This window comes from Monodon monoceros, unplaced genomic scaffold (assembly GCF_005190385.1).
Source record: "Monodon monoceros isolate NGI ecotype Baffin Bay Population unplaced genomic scaffold, NGI_Narwhal_1 Super_Scaffold_18, whole genome shotgun sequence".
NCBI lineage: Eukaryota > Metazoa > Chordata > Mammalia > Artiodactyla > Monodontidae > Monodon > Monodon monoceros.
Genome location: NW_021703774.1, coordinates 173,434,982 through 173,453,761, shown reverse-complemented (window position 1 = coordinate 173,453,761; position 18,780 = coordinate 173,434,982). Strand labels below are relative to the sequence as shown.

The following is an 18,780-nucleotide window of genomic DNA, read 5'->3' as shown; positions in this document are numbered from 1 at the left end:
TCCGCGGCATGTGGGATCCTCCCGGACCGGGGCACGAACCCGTGTCCCCTGCATCGGCAGGCGGACTCTCACCACTGCGCCACCAGGGAAGCCCAGCACCCAGATTTAAAGTGGCTTCATATTTTTTTCAAAAGCAATGTGTGTGCTTTTTCAAAGGTAATATTATCATTCCCTAAACAGTAAATTTTACGTGCAATGCATTTTCTGATAGTTTTCATTTATTCTTTAATTCATTCAGCACATATTTAAAGAGCACCTACTATGTGCCAGGCACTCTTCTAGGCACAGATGAGCCATCAGAGAAAAAACTGAGAAAAGCCCGGGCCTGAAGAAACTTAAAGTAGGGGGATGGTGAACAAGCAATACACAAAGGAACATCACAGGGCTTTCCTGTTGGCACAGTGGTTAAGAATCCGCCTGCCAGTGCAGGGGGCACAGGTTCGAGCCCTGGTCCGGGAAGATCCCACATGCCGCGGAGCAACTAAGCCCATGCGCCCTGACTACTGAGCCTGCGCTCTAGAGCCCGTGAGGCACAACTAGTGAGCCCGCGTGTCACAGCTCCTGAATCCCACGTGCCTAGAGCCCATGCTCCGCAAAAAGAGAAGTCACTGCAATGAGAAGCCCGCGCGCCTCAATGAAGAGTAGCCCCCGCTCACCGCAACTAGAGAAAGCCCAGCAACACACAGCAACGAAGACCCAATGCAGCTAAAAAATTAATTAATTAATTAATTAAAAAAAAAAGAAACATCACATATGTAGTAGGTCAGTTAAGAGCCGTGAACATAGAATGAATTAGAGAACAGGGCAAAGTGGTAGTTTTCTCACAATTCTCTGAGGAAGGCACTGTTTATCCCCATTGTACAGATTCGGAACTGGAAGCCCAGAGAGGTCAGGCGACTTGTCTTGAGCCCACTTAGGTAGTGAGTTAGTAGTAAAGGTTGCATTTGAATTTCAAGTCAAGCACGGGCTCTTAAGTTTAGCTGCCTCTAAAGTAATGAAACTTAACTTCTAGCAAATCCCCAAATGCTGGTTTCCTTGAAAACTTAAAGTCTCTTCTGTTGTATTGGGGTGTATACACAAACACATTTTAAAATGAAAATACTGCCTTAATTTCAGTATCAGGTAGTAAGCACAGTGTTTGTGTAAGGTATTTTAATTTACACTAAATTTTAAAAAATGGAGAATCCTCATAAAGACGGTAGCGTTTCCAGTGGGCCTTGAGGGATAAGTAGGATTTATTTTTTAAAATTATATCGTATTTGAAACATGTAAAAGACTATATTTAACGTATAAGTTACGAAGAGTAATATGACGAACACCCGTGAACTCACTACCCACAGTTGTAAGTATACAACCCAATGAATTGTCACAGGGCGGACACACCTGTGAAACTAGCATCTCGTTAAAAAAGACAAAAGGCCATTACCAGCACCCGGGACACCCGCTCATGCCTCCCCCAGCCATCCTCCCTGTACCCCCGCACCCCCTGCCAAAGGTAACCACTATCCTGACTAATGTTACAGTTTAGTTTTTCTTGTTTTTGAAATTTATCAAAATGGAATCATGCAGTGTTTGCTTTTTCATGTCTGGCTTTTCTTTTTATTTATTTATTTATTTATTTATTTATGGCTATGTTAGGTCTTTGTTGCTATGCGCAGGCTCTCTCTAGTTGCGGCAAGCGGGGGCTACTCTTCCCTGTGGTGCACAGAAGCCTGTGGTGCACGGGCTTCTCTTGTTGCGGAGCAGAGGCTCTAGGTGCGCGGGCTTCAGTAGTTGTGGCACGCAGGCTTCAGTAGTTGTGGCTGTGGGCTCTAGAGCGCAGGCTCAGTAGTTGTGGCGCACGGGCTTAGTTGCTCCGCAGCACGTAGGATCTTCCCGGACCAGGGCTCGAACCCATGTCGCCTGCATTGACAGGCGGACTCGTCACCACTGCGCCACCAGGGAAGCCTCGTGATTTGTGTTTTTAAAGAATTACTGTGATTGCTGTGTGGGGAATGGGTTGCAGAGGAATCTAGGTGATACATGCTTTCTTATCATTTAGGATTTTATTCTGTACTTAGATTAAAAAAAAAAAATCTCCCTAGCTCTTGGCAACCACCATTCTACTTTCTGCCTCTATGAAATTTGACTAGTCTAGGTGCCTCATGTAAGTGGAATCATACAGTATTTGTCTTTTTGTGACTGCCTTATTTCACTTAGCATAAAGTGCTTGGGGCTCATTGTGTTGCAGTCAGAATTTCCTTTTTAAGGTTGAATAATATTCCATTTATGTTTAGAGCACATTTTATTTATCTATTAATAGACGTTTGGGTTGCTTCCACCTTTTGGCTTTTGGAAATAATTTTACTATGAACATGGGTAAACAAGTACATGTTTGAGTCCCTGCTTTCAGGTCTTTTGGGTATATACCTATGAATGGAATTACTGGATCATATGGTAATTCTATGTTTAATTTCATAAGGAACTGCCATACTGTTTTCCATAGCGGCTGCACCATTTTACATTCCCAATAACAGTGTACAGGGGTTCCAGTTTCTCTACACCCTTGCTAATAGTTGTTATTTTATGGGTTTTTGATTGTTTTTTTGATAGTAGCTATCCTAGTGGGTGTGAGGTATTAGCTCATTGTGGTTTTGATTTGCATTTCAGAAATCTAAAACTTTGAAAGTGTTTAAAGAAAGGCAGATGGGGCCTCTGCCCTCACTAGGCCAGAGTGGACCCAGGCGTATCCATTAGGAAGCTTTTGCAGAGGTCCTGGTGAGAGAGGGTGGTGGCAGAGGAGCTGAGCGGGGAGGGTGTACTCCAGCAGAAGGAACAGGACTTGGTGGTAAATTGTCTGTGTTTGAGGAGGTGAAGGGCAGCAGAGAAGCTGGGAACACAGACCCTGGGTCTCTGGCTTGATAATTGCGTTGGGAACAGGTTGGGGGTGGTGTTTCTGGTCCGTCCGCCTCCCACGCCGCCCCCCCCCCAGTGAAGTATTCCTGAGAGAACGACTTGTTAGCTTCTTTCAGTGAGGTGTTTGTTTTTTTTTTTAAGACACATATTCTTTTATTTCTGTTAAACTGAATATACAATTATTGTTCCCTAGGCAGCCAACTTTTACTTATAACTACAATTTAATTTCACGTTAACAAAACACAGACAGTGAAAAGACAACTTTGTGTAGATCTAATCACAATAGTAAATAATTTATACAAGTTTTTTTTTTGTGACCAAACAACTTCAGGATTTTGTATAAATTCATCGATAGATGTATTTACAGCAGGGACACAGGGAGGGGCTTCTGAACTTTGGGGTCAAGAATCAGGATGTTCTTGTCTGAACAATAGAAGGAGCAGATTTCCAACAATGTTAGAATATGGCAAATAGGTTCTTAGTTCAGATGAGGTCCGTCCCCGTTAGCATTTGTCGTAATTTAACTTTTTCATCTAACTTATTCGTAATGGAAAGAGTGTGAGCAACCTAGTCGGTTTGCTTCTTTGATGCCTACTTAGAGCCAGAAGCCTTATCGTAATTGTTGCGTATGCCCACTGCCTGGGAGGGCAGGTGCTCAGTTTTTTGCCTGGTTATGAATTAGTGACTATCAAAATGTGGGGAAAACATTTCTGTGATCCACCGGGATTTTGTGGTACATATTTGTAATCACTTCATAACTCTGAGATGTCACTATAAGGAGGAAGTTGTTGATTATGTTTTTATTGAAATTAAGTAAGAAAAATCTAATCATTTTGTTCTTGAAAGTGAGAGTAAAATTTGTCCTAATATAACTTTTGTTAATTTCACTGTTTCAGTGACTTATATTTATTTCATATCCTACCTATTAATATGACCAAATTTATATAGTTTTATTACAATAACAACAAGCTTTAGTGTGTTTAAAAGTGTTGTATGCTTATTACAGATTCACAGTGTCACTCAAGAAGATTCAGTAAACAGAGGTGGTAAGGTGATTACGATGCAGGTTTTAGGGACCTCCCTGGTGGTCCAGTGGTTAGGACTCCGAGCTCTCACTGCCGAGGGCCTGGGTTCAGTCCCTGATCAGGGAACTAAGATCCCACAAGCTGTGTGGTGTGGCCAAAAAAAAAAAAAAAAGATTCCGTTTTTAAAATGTGAGGTGGTAGCTTATAAAAATACTGGTACACAGAGTTATCACTTGTCTCGAATGAGTGCTTTTTTCTCAAGGCGTATTTAGTTGTCAAGTTCTAGTATGCTTATTGATAACATTAACGTTGTTGTTCTTTGACAGAATTGTGTTTCTGCTGTTCAGTTATGAAATGCCCTTTCGCTCTCATTGTAGATCCGACGGAGGCGCCTGGCACGACTTGCTGGTGGACAGACCTCCCAGCCAAACACCCCGCTCACTTCTCCCCAGAGGGAGAGCCCTCCGGGGCCTCCTGTAGCAGCCTCAGCCCCAGGCCCGTCCCAGAGTCTTGGTCTCAATGTCCACAACATGACCCCAGCTACCTCCCCCATAGGTGCATCAGGTAAGCCTTGCCTTCACACCTGGGACACATTTATAGTTCCCACAACTGTAAGCTTGCTCTTAACGCTTACAGTTGTGGCGTTTCCACAGCAACATAAAATGAATTGAACAATTGCTGAATTGAACAGCAACTTTTTAAAATCCTGCAAGCAGTAGTTTAAAGATTAAGATCATTAGAGTGTGTTTTGTTAATGTCTATTCATTTTGATAGTGATCTGTTGAAGCTACTTGTTTTCCTTTCTATAGCTTTCATCTTTTTTTTTTTTTTTTTTTTTTTGCGGTACGCGGGCCTCTCACTGTTGTGGCCTCTCCCGTTGCGGAGCACAGGCTCCTGACGCGCAGGCTCAGCGGCCACGGCTCACGGGCCCAGCCGCCCTGCGGCACGTGGGATCCTCCCGGACCGGGGCACGAACCCGTGTCCTCTGCATCGGCAGGCGGACTCTCAACCACTGCACCACCAGGGAAGCCCAGCTTTCATCTTTTTTTTCAAACAGGGTCAGGTCTTTATCTCTGATGGCAAGGAGATTAAGACTAAATTTGGTTCTGTTGATTTCATGAGTTTGGTTGATGCTTTTTTTAAAGATAAAATAATCTGAAAATGCAAGATTAATGGTCAAAATGAAGGGAACTTACCTCCTTAAGCTTCGATCACGTCTCCACCCACCTACTCGAATGTGTGGCCAGTTCTTGTTGGGCTTGAACTGTCCCTGCCCTAACTGCAGGCTGCGCCGCGGATCCCATCTCCTCCCACCTACCCAGAGCCGTTGTTCCAGCAGTTCCTGTCTCTCTCCTGCTTCATCTGGTTTTCCATCTCAAGTGGAAACCTTTTATTTTTTCTTTTAACAGCCATTGTGCATGCTGTTCCTTCTCCCCTCTTGGGAGTAAATAGAAAGGAACTCTCTTGATCTCATATACCCTGCCGGCTTCCACCCCACATCTCTGCACCCCTTCACAACAGAACTTCTGGAAAGAGTTGCCTGTCCTCAGTCTCCTCCTTCTGTCCTTGTACCTCTGCTGAGTCGAATCCCGTCAGGTGAGGCCTCCCGTGGCCCGCTCTGAGTCACTGTCTGATCTGACTTGTCAGCCCCATTCACCGTGGATTTGGCCTTATTCTCCTTGAGGTGTCTGTTTGGCTCCGGAGCATCACACTCCTGGTGTTCATCCTGTCTCCATCTGTTCCTTCTTAGCTCTTTGTATGAGTCTTTTTCGTTTCTCTGGCTTCGAAGTGTCAGGGTTCCAGGACTCAGTTAACCTCTTGTCCTCTCCATCTATGCTTATTCTCTTACTGATTTTATCCAGCTTCCTGGGTTTAATTGGTATTTCTAATCTGATGATGCCTAAGTTTATATCTCCAGCTCAGACCTGTCGTTTGAACCTCAGACTCACACATCATCTCCTACACATCTCACAGGTAACACGTCCAAAATCGAGCTCCTGATATTTCCTTACATCTTGCCTTTTCCTAGGACCCCTTCTCAATAAATGACAACTTTTTTTTTTTCTAGTTACTTAAGCCTAAAACATTCTCTCTTCTTTTTACCTCATATTCTAGATCGGGGGTCAGCACACTCTTTCTCTAAAGGGCCAGATAGTAAATATTTTTGGCTCTGCAGGCTGTGCAGTCTCTGTCACAAATATTCTTCTCTGCCCCGTAGCACAAAAGCAGCCATAGGCAATATATAAGCTAATGATCATTGCTGTGTTCCAATAAAACTCTATTTACAAAAATAGGTAAGAGTGGCCTGTGGACTGTAGCTTGCCGACCCTAGCTCTAGGTCTATCAGCAAAATTTAGAACCAGACCCGATTCTCACCATCTCTTCTCATCTCACCACCTCTCCAGGTTCAAGGCACTAGCATATCTTGCCTGGATTACTGGAGTGGGCTCCAGACTGGTCTCTCCATGCCTACCCTTGCTTCACCTCAGTCTGTTCTCAGTGTAGAGCCATACTGGATCCCACTAAAGCATAAGTACAGCATTGTATGACAGCAGCGTTATTTTTTACAGCAAGCAGGATAGTTACTATCACAAACCAACAGACTCGGGCGACTCTGAATGGTTAGTTCTTGGCAGTGCACCTCTCTGCTGTTAAGTCCCAATTATGTTTCTCATATAATCATCATTATTCGTAATCATAAATAGGTAGATATTATTAGCCATGCTCTTGGCAGGTTGGATAAACAGATTTTTAGGGATCTATTAAATAAACAAGTTTAAACAAAACAAAGTAGAAAACGAACCCCTCGTAAGACAGGTCACATCATTTTCTGTTAGCTCCCGACCTCACTCAGAATGAAAGTCAGAGTCCTCACCTCGACCCGGGGCCACATGTGACCTGGCCCTGCCCAGCCCTGCCCTCCTCTCTCACTGCCCTTCTTGCGCCCTCTGCTCCAGCCATACTGGCTTCCTCTCTGTTCCTGGAACATTCCAGGCATGGTACCTAGCGGGGGCCTTTGTATTTGCTATTTCTTCGCCTAGAATGCTCCTACCCTAAAGTCCACATGGCTTTTTTGTTCAGCTCTTCAGTTGTTTAACCAAGTGTCACTTTCTCAAAAAGGCCTTCTCTGGGGCTTCTCTGGTGGCGCAGTGGTTGGGAGTCTGCCTGCCAATGCGGGGGACACGGGTTCGAGCCCTGGGCTGGAAGGATCCCACATGCCGCAGAGCAACTGGGCCCGTGAGCCACAACTACTGAGCCTGTGCTCCGCAACGAGAGGCCACAATAGTGAGAGGCCCACGCACCGCAACGAAGAGTAGCCCCTGCTCACTGCGACTAGAGATGAATAAATAAATTAATTTTTTAAAAAAGAGGCCTTCTCTGGCCACCTTGTATAAAAGTGCAACCTCTATCTGACATAGACACTTTTTCTTCGAGCTCCTGTCACCGGCTGACATAGCATGTATATCACTTGTATATCCTGTTTTCTCTGCTTCCTCTGCTAGAGTATAAGTTCTGCGGGACAGGGACTTGTGTCCATTTTATTCACTGCTGCGTGCCCAGTGCCTTAACAGTGCATGCCACGTGGTAGGCATCGAATAAAGATCTGTTGATCAGTAAGTGGATTGCAAGAGCAAATGACCAAAACAACATAGGCATGTGTAGTTCAAACAAAAGAAATCTCAGGCGGTTGTGATAGCTTTCCACGAAAACAGTGTGAAACGTCATGAGGAGGAGGCCGGCTTATGCTTGCCTCCTTTGGTCCTAGATGGTAAAAATAGGGCCAGTGGGTAGCTTCATTATCCACTGAGCATGAAGGGACGACTTCTGTTCCAGAATGATGTGCTTTCTAACAGAGACAAATACTGGGTGGGCTGCCACCCATGGGAAGGAGGTCCTCATCCGGGAGTGACTTGGCAGTCACCTGGCAGCCTTCTAAATTGAGATGCTTTCAGTTACAAGTAACTTTCAGTTAAAGTAACTGAAGCTGCAGTGAGTCCTACAAGTTGTTTCTCCCATCTAGTCCCAGCTTTTTTTTTTTTTTAATTTAATTTGTTTACTTATTGGCTGCGTTGGGTCTTCGTTGCTGTGCGTGGGCTTTCTCTAGTTGCGGCGAGCGGCTATGCTTCGTTGTGGTGCGCGGGCTTCTCATTGCGGTGGCTTCTCTTGTTGCGGAGCACGGGCTCCAGGGGCACGGGCTTCAGTAGTTGTGGCACACGGGCTCTAGAGCGCAGGCTCAGTAGTTGTGGCACATGGGCTTAGTTGCTCTGCAGCATGTGGGATCTTCCCGGACTATGGCTCGAATCCGTGTCCTCTGCGTTGGCAGGTGGATTCTTAACCACTTCACCACCAGGGGAGTCCCCAAAGTGATATTTTGTTCTGTTGTTTTGATTTGATTTTAGTTACAATATTTAATTTATATTGATTCTAGATAAAGTCAAAGAGACCCTCTGTTTTTTTAAGTTTAAGAAAGAAGTGGAGGGCTTCCCTGGTGGCACAGTGGCTGGGAGTCTGCCTGCCAATGCAGGGTACATGGGTTTGAGCCCTGGTCCGGGAAGATCTCACATGCCGTGGAGCAACTAAGCCCGTGCGCTACAGCTGCTGAGCCTGCGTGCCACAACTGCTGAGGCCCACACGCCTAGAGCCCATGCTGCGCAACAGGAGAAGCTGCTGCAATGAGAGGCCCGTGTACCTCAACGAAGGAGTAGCCCTGGCTCGCTGCAACTAGAGAAAGCCCGCATGCATCAACGAAGACCCAATACAGCCAAATAAATAAATAAAAAGAAAGAAGTGGGGTCCCTCCTAGATTCTAGATGGTGTGTAGAGATTGGGGAACACTGGTAGACATAATAAATTCTGGGGAGAATTGCCCCACTTGAGCCTTGTGAAGATCATATGGAGGGTTGAGGAAAAAAAGAATTCAGATGATATTCTTGTTTTATAAAAATATTGCAAATGCAGTATATTATACTATACGATATACTCTGGCACTCTATTAGTATAGGGTTATTGTATACATAGTATAGCAGAGCACCCTATGTTACAAGTATAGTTACTTAAACAACTTATTGTAATTATCAATTTAATTTTAGCACTGGTTTTTACAAGGTGGAGATTTAAAAGCTGCTAAATTGATATCCCATAAAAACTGTTGAACTTTATTATTTTATTAAAAAGTTGTCAGTCCTTTCAGTGTGGTAGGTAAAATGATATTCTCTTCAGGACATTGTTGATGCTCTGTTATTTACTCTTTCAATAAATATTTATTGAGGACTTATTTTGGGTTACACTGGAATTGATGATTTAAAGTTTTACTGTCTTCTCTAAGCTTATTTCAAAATTCTCACTACATCAAATGCTTTTGGTATTTTACTTGAATCTACTTATGAATAGTAAAAATTTAGTTCCTCTTTCCCTCCTGAGTCCTGCAAAAGTTTTAATAAACGGGTCTGGGACTTCCCTGGTGGTGCAGTGGTTAAGAATCCGCCTACCAATGCCAGGGTCACAGGTTCGATCCCTGGTCCGGGAAGATTCCCACGTGCCGCGGAGCAGCTAAGCCCTTGTGCCACAACTACTGAGCCTGCTCTCTAGAGCCAGCGAGCCACAACTACGGATCCCGCGCCACAACTACTGAAGCCCGCGTGCCCTAGAACCCGCACACCACAACTACTGAGCCTGCGTGCTGCAGCTCCTGAAGCCCACACACTCTAGAGCCTGTGCTCTGCAACCAGAGAAGCCACAGCAATGAAGAGCCCGCGCACCGCAACAAAGAGTAGCCCCTGCTTGCCGCAGCTAGAGAGGGCCCGCGCGCAGCGACAAAGACCCAACACAGCCAAAAAAAAATTAAAAATTAAAACAAAAACCAAACAGGTCCATGTTAAAACCTGCTGTCGGGCATGGATAAAGTCTTCAACGAAGAGAGACTTGAAAGGGTGGCAAGTGGACTTTCTTGGGATGCTGGGAGGGTTAAAGTTTCCTCCACTTGATAGTTGTTTCAGCTACAAGTGATAAATTGTTTTGTTTTGCTTTTTAAAATATATGAGCCATTTTCCTTTCAGCAACATAGGTATGTATTTTTTAAGTACTTGAAAATGCCTGGGTAAACTTTTTTTTTTTATAGAAAGATATTCATAGAGTTAAAGTACTTTTTAAAATTCTATGAAAAAGATGGTTTTGAAGACATTACTAGAAACACTGTGTCCCTGTGTGCCTGGCGGTGGTTCACTACACTGTGGGCTCTGTGAGGGCAAGGATGATGTCAGGATTTTTGTTTTCCCCAAACTATCACAAGATAAGATCTTCAGTTAATAAATGGATTGATCTGTATTTAAGGACATGGCTTAGATGGATCTATTCGACATCTTATTATGAAAATTCTAAGCATACAGAGAAGTAGAAAGAATTTTGCAGTGAATGCTTATATACCCATCACCTAGATTCTACCATTAACACTTTACTGTATTTGTTTTATCATACATCTCTCCATCTGTCTGTCTCTCTATCCATTCACTAAGGTATCTTATTTTTGGTACATTTCAAGGATATTTCTGGACTGTCTTGGAAGCTGATTTGTACTCAGGGACCATAGTTTGAATTAGTGAAAGAGAAGGTGATGAGTTAGTTTTAGGTATCAGACGTAGCTCTGTAACTGACCTCATGTGATATCTGTTGATAAATTATGATTTCTTGCTAACATTCCTATGATTTTAATGTTCCTTCAACCTTCAGTGTAATATTCTGATAGAAAGTCCTCAGTTGCCAACTGTAATGATTGTGTGAATGCCGATTCTGTGTGTTTACTGTTGCCGTTACAAATAGCTTTGACGTTATCTCACATGAGACTTCACCTTTCTTGTCTCTTCTGGTTAGGAGTAGCCCATCGAAGCCAGAGCAGTGAAGGAGTCAGCTCTCTCAGCAGCTCGCCCTCCAATAGCCTTGAAACACAATCTCAGTCTCTCTCACGTTCCCAGAGCATGGATATCGATGGAGTCTCTTGTGAAAAAAGGTAAAGTAAGCCAGTTTTCCAGTAAGCTGCTTTGTTGTTGGAAAGGGAAAGATCCATTCACTTTAATCTCTAGTCCAGTGGTCTCAAATGCCAGCCCAGAGATCCATGCCAGTCCTTAGCAAATCAGAGCTAAATATAATAAATTGAAAGGTCTTTGTTTTATTCTGAAATGTTCTGTATACCTCTTTTTGTTTTTGGTGTTGGAATGTCTTTTATGAAATAATGGTATAGGTGGTAAAAAAAATTTTTTTTAATGTCTTTATTTTGTAAATGCAAAGTTGGCAAGCATAGGTCAGCCCCTAAAAATTTCTGAAAGATTTACTGCTTGGTGAAATTTTAAAAGTTTGGAAGGGTATAGGCAGGTAAGCCCCATATTCTAGGAGCTCCATGAGGATCAGGGTGTCTTGGAGCAGAGCCTTCCTGTGTTGCAGGTGTGCTGTGACAAGATAACAGAGTTGCTGAAGGGTTGAGTACTCCTTGGGCAGCCAGACCTCCAGGGCCTGGCTCCTTTGTCCTCAAGCAGCCCCCTCTGTTTATGTCAGTGGGCCAGACAGATACCATTTTCTGTGTGTGTTAGGATACTGGGGTGTCACGCACTTGGTGGGTTGGGGTGAGGAGCCAGGTCGGGGGTTACCCCGCATTAGACAAGAATTCAGAAAGGACTACACTCCCAGGAAGAAGATCAAGTAGAAAAAAATCAACCCCATAGAGTAAAAACAATTGTGTTCTTATTACCTTTGCTCTGAGTGGATGAATTTTTAAAAATCAAGTCAACTCTGCAATTTCTTGGCCAGTGGGTAACTTTCACATGGGTTTAGAACCTAAATTTACACTATCGTGGTAGTCTGAAAAATCTCAGGCTAAGAACTGTCATAGATAATGGACTCTTTAGTGTCTTCAGGCATCTAGCAGATATAAACATAAATCATCCAAGTCTTTAGAAAATGTCCTTAGAAAAATTTCCAAGAAATATGAACTCATGGTCAAAAATTAAAGCATGCTAGAAAAAGCCACCATGAGTAAGAAGAGTCTGTAGAATCAATAAAAACAGAATTATTCACCTAGATGTTTTGGGGGTTTGGAATTATGAAATACAGAATGTAAAATTTTTATGTTTAAATAAATTTAAAAGAGTATGGAAAACATGAATAAGGTATAAGCAACTATAAAAACAACCAAGCACATTTGAAAAAGAACCAAATAGAATTTCTAGAAATGAAAATAATAAACAGTGGATTAAAATAACTAAAGAGAAATTAACAAATGGAATGATAGAGCTGAAGAACTTATCCAGAGTGTACCACAAAGAGAAAAAGAACTGAAAAATATGAAGGGTATTTAGAAATATAGAGGACACAGATCCAATATATATCTAATAGAAATGTCAAAAGGAGAGAATAGGCAGACTGGGAGATTCCCCACCCTTCTCCTTATTCCATGTTTTTTCCTCTGCTGGCTTGGAAGCCATTATCAAAAAGATAAATGGCTGAGGATTTTTCTGGAGTTGATAAATGTTATGAATCCTCAGATTCAGGAAGCCCAACAACTCATGAGCAGATTAAACAAAGAGAAATTCATATCTAGACATTTTATAGTAAAATTGCAGAACACCAAAGACAAAGACGTCTAAAGCAGCCGGAGAGAAATGAGAGATTATCTACAAAAGAACAATAGTTAGATAGATGTCTCAGTGATGGAGGCCAGAGGATGGTGGAAGTAGCATTAAGTGCTGAGAGAATGTAACTGTCAGCTGGGAATTATGTGCCCTTGTGGAACTATCTTTTAAGAGCAGGGGTGAAATAAAGACGTTTATAGATTTAAAAAACAAACTAGAACAACCTGATAGCCTGCCACCAGAAGACCCGAACTTTTAACAGATGCAGTTTAAGATGAAGGAAAATGGTCTCAGGACTAATGTCTGAGATGCAAGAAGGAAAGATGAGTCAAGAAAATATTAAATATGTGGTAACCCTAAACACTGATGGTGTAAGACAGTGATAACAGTTTATGAAATAGTATGGGGGAGAGAAGTAAATCATCAGGTAGATCTAACGTACTGAACAGCAGTAGCAGGTAAGCCAGAAGGGGAGTGATTTGTATACTTGGGAGAGGGGTAAAGACAGTGGCCAACTTTTAGATTTTGAGTTAAGAATACTTGATAAAGTTTCAAGGGTAACCACTGAAAGAATAGAAAGAGTTTGTTTTCAAACCAGCAAAGGGAAAATATGGAATTGGGGTGGGTAGGGAGGGGATTTAAGTCAATTCAAAGAAAGGGAAGAAAGAAACACAGATTTTAAAAAAGGCAAACAGCACAAAATAAGATGGTTAAAAGAAATGAAAATACGTCAGTAATCACAGTAAATCACAGTGAAACGTCAGGTTGGATTAAAAGCAAAATAGAACACAGCTTTATTCTTGTTTACTGAAGGCATACCTGAAACATTAGGTTAGAGAAAGTTTGAAAATAAAAGAAAGGGAAAAATATATACCGGGCAAAAATACTAAACAAAAGAAAATTGGGGAAAGTATATTAATAAATTAGACTTTGTCACAAAGTATTACTAGAAATAAGCACTGTACAGTGATAAGTGTTCAGTTTACCAGTAGGATATAACAGTTTCCAAAGTATATGCACTTAGTAATATAATAGCAACATGAAATAAGGCAAATCTTGATAGAACTAGAGGAAATTGACACAGACATAATCATAATGGGAGGTTTTTAACATGTCTTCTTCAAATTGAAAGATACAGAATTTGGCACTCTGCAGTTGGAGAATACACATTCTTTTCTGATAAGCTCCATTGACCCAGAGGTTTCAGGAGTCAGAATCATACAGATCATGTTTTCTGACATTAGCTTAGATAATTATATAAGGTAAAAAAATCTTTTAAAAACCCATCATGAATTTGGAAATTTTAAAAACAGATCATGCTTCTAAATACAAGTCAAAGAAGAAATCATAATGGAAATTTGGAAGTATCTAGAACTGAACAATAACAAATATTACATATCATCATTTGTGTGTTGCAGCTGTGTGCTTCTTAAAGAGAATATAAAGCTATATATAATACATTAAAAATGAAAAATGGAAAAAGAATATAAATAAACATTGGGAATAAAACCCCTTTTCTTGGAATACTTTTCCTCTGGATATGTGCATGGCTAACCTCCTTCATATTTTTGCCCAGATAGCATTTCAGTGAGGTCACCCTATTTAAAAGGGGGAAAGCCCTGCCCTCTCAATTGCCTTTTCCCTGCTCTGTTTTCTTTAATTTTTCCATAGCATTTATCATATACTATATGCTTTGTTTATTGTTTATTATCTTTCTCCCTTTAACTAGAATGGAAGCTCCATGATGCAGGGATTTTTTTGTCTGTTTGTTTGTTGACATCTCAGACACCTGGAACAATGCCTGCATAGAACGGGCACTCAGTAATACTTGTTACTGAAAAAGAATTCTGTGAAAAACGTAAATATGCAGGATGCACATAAATTTCAAAATTTGGATGAAAATCAAATTCCTAGAAAAACACATTCTCCCAAAATTGACTCAAGAAAAAAGAGAGAACCTGAATCATCAAAAAAAGTGAAATAAATTGAATCAGTATTTTAAAATTTTCCAAAGAAAGCACGTTTCTTATATGATTTTATAGGTAATTCCAGCATTCCAACTTTACACACATTTTTCAGGTAATTTTTAAACTTACCAAATCAGTTTACGAGACTAATATGACCTTAATGTACAAAACCAGACAAGAATAATGTAAAAGAAGAAAATTAATTACATGGTAATCATGCTTATGAACATATTTGCAAAAGTCTGAAGATATTGGCAAATCAAATACTGCAGCACATAAAAAGAAGACAAAACACCTATGGGGCTAGATGCCAGGAGAGCAGTTACTGTGGGCTAGCGTAGTAGTGATTGAAAGGGTCATGAGGGGGGACTTTTGGGGTGCTGGTAATGTTCTGTTGCTTGATCTGGGTGTCGGTTACATTAGTATGTTTCCTTTGTGAAACTATTCAGCCAAACACATCATGCATGCACATTTCTGTATATTTCAACTAAAAGATTAGTTAAAAAAAATAATATAACATGACCAACTTGGGTTTATCTTAAGAATGCAAAGGTGCTTTAACATTAGAAAATCTATAAATATTATTCACCACATTATATATTAAATAGAAAAGCCATATAATCTTGGAAGTTGCAAAGGTTTGGTACAATTCAACATTGATGCATGGTAAAAATCTTAGCAAACAGGAAACAGAAAGTTGCATCCTTAAACTGTAGGGCAGAGACAGAGTTCACCAAATATTCCACAGACTCCCCTGCATTTCTAGTCTCCTTTGCCATTAGATTGGGGCCAATCAACTAGTTCTGTCCAGTAGACTTGTGAATGGAAGTGACGTGTGTCACTTTTAGGTGAAGGCAGTTGAGCCGATGATCCTCCTCCATCCCTCTCTTCTCTTGCTCTAGTGACCTTGGAGGCTGTATATTGCAGACGGCATAGATTAAAGATGGCCTAAGGTTGCTTCACTCATCAAACTTTGCGGAAGCAAGAAACAAACCCTTATAGTGTGAAGCCTCTAAGATTGCAGAGTGTATGTGTTACCACAACATAGCCTCTTATTCTCACTAATATAAAGGACATCTACCAAAAAACCACGGCAGCTCTCATACTCAGTGGTAAGAAATTAGAAGCATTCTCTTTAAAATCAGGAATAAAAAAAGGATGAGTGCCGTTTCTGCTTCTGTTCAACATGGGACCCTTCGCACTGCAGTAAAGCAAGTTAGGATTGGAGTGAAAGAAACAAAACAGCTATTATTTGGAGATAAAATGATTGCCTTATAAGCCCAGTGTGTAAGTAAACAAGTAGCTTATAAGAGGTCTGTGTCTGAAGTCAGTTACATTACTATGTACTCACAACAAATTAGAAAACTTAACTTTTAAAAAGGCCCATTCACAATTTTATTTAAAAATATTTGGTGCTGGGCTTCCTTGGTGGCGCAGTGGTTAAGAATCCGCCTCCCAATGCAAGGGACATGGGTTCAAGCCCTGGTCTGGGAAGATCCCACATGCTGTGGAACAACTACGCCTGTGCGCCACAACTACTGAGCGTGGGCTCTACAGCCCGTGAGCCACAACTACTGAAGTAAGCCCGCACGCCTAGAGTCCATGCTCCGCAACAAGAGAAGCCACCGCAATGAGAAGGCCGCGCACCACAACAAAGAGTAGCCCCCCTTGTCACAACTAGAGAAAGCCCGCACGCAGCAGCAAAGACCCAACACAGCCAAAAAATATATATATACATATGGTGCCTAAGGATAAATTTAGCAAAAGAAGTGAAAGACTTAGGGAGAAAATTATCAAAGTTTATTGAAAGAAGACCTTAAATACTTGGAGAGAGGTACCTTGTCCATGGATAGATCAGTAACATAATGAGGTCTTTTCTTCCCAATTTGATCTATAGAGTCAGTGAAATTCTAGTCAAAATCCCAACAGGAGTTTTAAGGAACCTGTCAAGCTGATTCTTAAGTACGTGTGGAAGAGCAAAGGGCCAAGAATGGCCAAGACTCTCCTGAGGTAGAAGAACAAGGTAGAGGCGTTGACCTAGCATATAGCAAGGTTTATTGTGAAGTCGTAGTAAGTACAGCACAGTGGTATTGGCTCAGGGACAGACAGATTGTCTAATGGAACAGCCATGAGTATCCAGAAGGAGACCTGCACACGTATGACAGTTGGACATATGACGTAGGTGATTTCATATTGGTGTTGAAAACGATGGTCTTTTCAATAAGTGGTGCTGGGACAGTTATTTAATGTGGGGGAAATAATATATGTACTTCACCAGATTTTGTAATCAGGCTCTGATTGATTGTATATCATTTAGAAATAGTATGTATAGAAAACCTGCTCTTAATTTTTGTTTTTGAAAGTGAGCCTAAGAAAATAACAACTTGAGGAAAATATTTCCAACAATATTATTATTATTTTTGAAAGTGAGCCTAAGGAAATGACAACTTGGGAAAAATATTTTCAACAAGAATGATAGAATGTTTATATCCTAATATATGAAGAGCTCTTAAAAATTAATGAGAAAAAAGATGAACCTTTATTATTTTGCTTTCCTGACTGATTTTGATTGATATTTTAAAACTTTTCCCCAGGGAATTCCCTGGCGGTCCCATGGTTAGGACTTGGTGCTTTCAGTGCTGAGGGCACGGGTTCAATCCCTGGTCGGGGAACTAAGGTCCTTTAAGCCATGTGGCACGGCCAAAAAAAAAAACCACAAAAAACAAAAACTTTTCCTCAACCAGTAGCTATGACATTGGGTGGATTTATCAAAGGTGAAAGACTGATTGTCTTTTATACTTAAAGCATGTCCCAGGTGGATGTGGATTCAGGAATTGAAAATATGGAAGTTGATGAAAATGACCGAAGAGAAAAAAGGAGCCTCAGCGATAAGGTTGGTAAGAGATGAAGCCCTTGCTTCTGTTTTTAGTTACAGGTAATATAAATAAACACTGCTTCATGTCTTGTATCTGTAAAGTCCATGAGAGAATGCCACCCCAAACCAGCAGATCCTATTTAGTTGACTGGGTTTTTTCTTTTACTTTTTTCAGGAAAAGTGGGTAGCCTTGATCACCCTTATTAATGGAAGTATAACTCAGTCCTTTTACCTGATAAAAATCCTTCAGTTATCTTTGTTTCAGGTCCATGTTTTTTTTAGTAAATGTTAGCAAATAATTTAGAGCTAATTTGAATTTTTTTCTGTCTGTCTTTAATTGCTTAAGCAAGTAGGTCATCACATCTTTGGTTGTATCCTGAGGGAAATGACTGGGAATTGAAGCAAGAGTGTGAGGAAACAGGAGGCTTTTATATTTTGTTATCATCTGAGCCTTAGTTTCCTATACTTAGAAAAAGGATTTTTTGGGTTTTTGGTGTGTGTCATGGTGTAGAACTGGTAGAGATAATTGCATCACTTTCTGTTCAGTAAATTATTGGGGTTCAGCAACATTATTAGAAGCTGGACTGTAGCCTCCTGGTGGTGCAGTGCTTTATTTTGTATAGGTTTTGAGTGTTTACAAAGTTCTTTCATATATGATACTTTCTGTGATGGAAAGTAGTGAAAAACATTGAATTCTGGAAAAATTTCTAGAGAAAAATTGGTTGTATACCTAGAATGTCAACCTGGTCTTTTAGCATTCAGAAAAGTAAATAAATGGGATATATGTACATCCTTTATCACTGTCTTCCTTGGCAATTCCTGATAACAATCCTGCTGTTTTATACTCCCCCCACCCCATAGACTTGTGTTGTAAGCTCTTGAGACCTACATGTTGTAACCTTGAAGTCAGAGTAGCAAGTTTATTTTTCCCTAAATCAGTAGGTGAATAGTTTTATGCATTTCTAAAATATCCTCATTTGTAAAAAATTAAATCAGAATTAGGTATTTCTATTAAAGTCTAACTCACACCTCCTACTACTTGAAATTAACCCTCAAATCTTCTTCCTCACAAGGAGCCTTCATCAGGTTCTGAAGTGTCTGAAGAACAGGCCTTACAGCTGGTCTGTAAGATCTTCCGTGTCTCCTGGAAGGACCGGGACAGAGATGTCATCTTTCTTTCTTCTCTTTCTGCACAATTTAAGCAGAACCCAAAAGAAGGTAGGAATCAAGCTCAGCTGTCTTATTTCAGAGCCCTTAATAGAAAACCAGGATGAAAAATCTTTTGTCTTTCCCTCCTATCCACATTCATTGTCTTGCTTTGCAGTTGTATTTTTGATTACAGGGATACTTCTTGATGAGGACACTGCTGTTTGGCTACTTTCCACCTATCTTATTGATAA

At 41.0% G+C, this 18,780-nt stretch overlaps 1 protein-coding gene across 4 annotated transcripts in view; it reads left to right on the top strand.

Moving 5' to 3' along the window:
* UBE4B (ubiquitination factor E4B) overlaps positions 1-18,780 on the top strand; it is a 110,246-nt gene that overhangs the window by 24,552 nt on the left and 66,914 nt on the right. For 2 of the 4 annotated variants that reach the window (XM_029228179.1, XM_029228182.1), the window contains exons 2-5: positions 4,298-4,484; positions 10,788-10,923; positions 17,311-17,398; positions 18,454-18,598. In XM_029228179.1, coding sequence (XP_029084012.1) covers positions 4,298-4,484; positions 10,788-10,923; positions 17,311-17,398; positions 18,454-18,598 — 556 coding nt within the window. Of the gene's footprint in view, positions 1-4,297; positions 4,485-10,574; positions 10,924-17,310; positions 17,403-18,453; positions 18,599-18,780 lie in introns of those variants that run through there. The other 2 variants (XM_029228181.1, XM_029228180.1) reach the window with 2 other exon arrangements.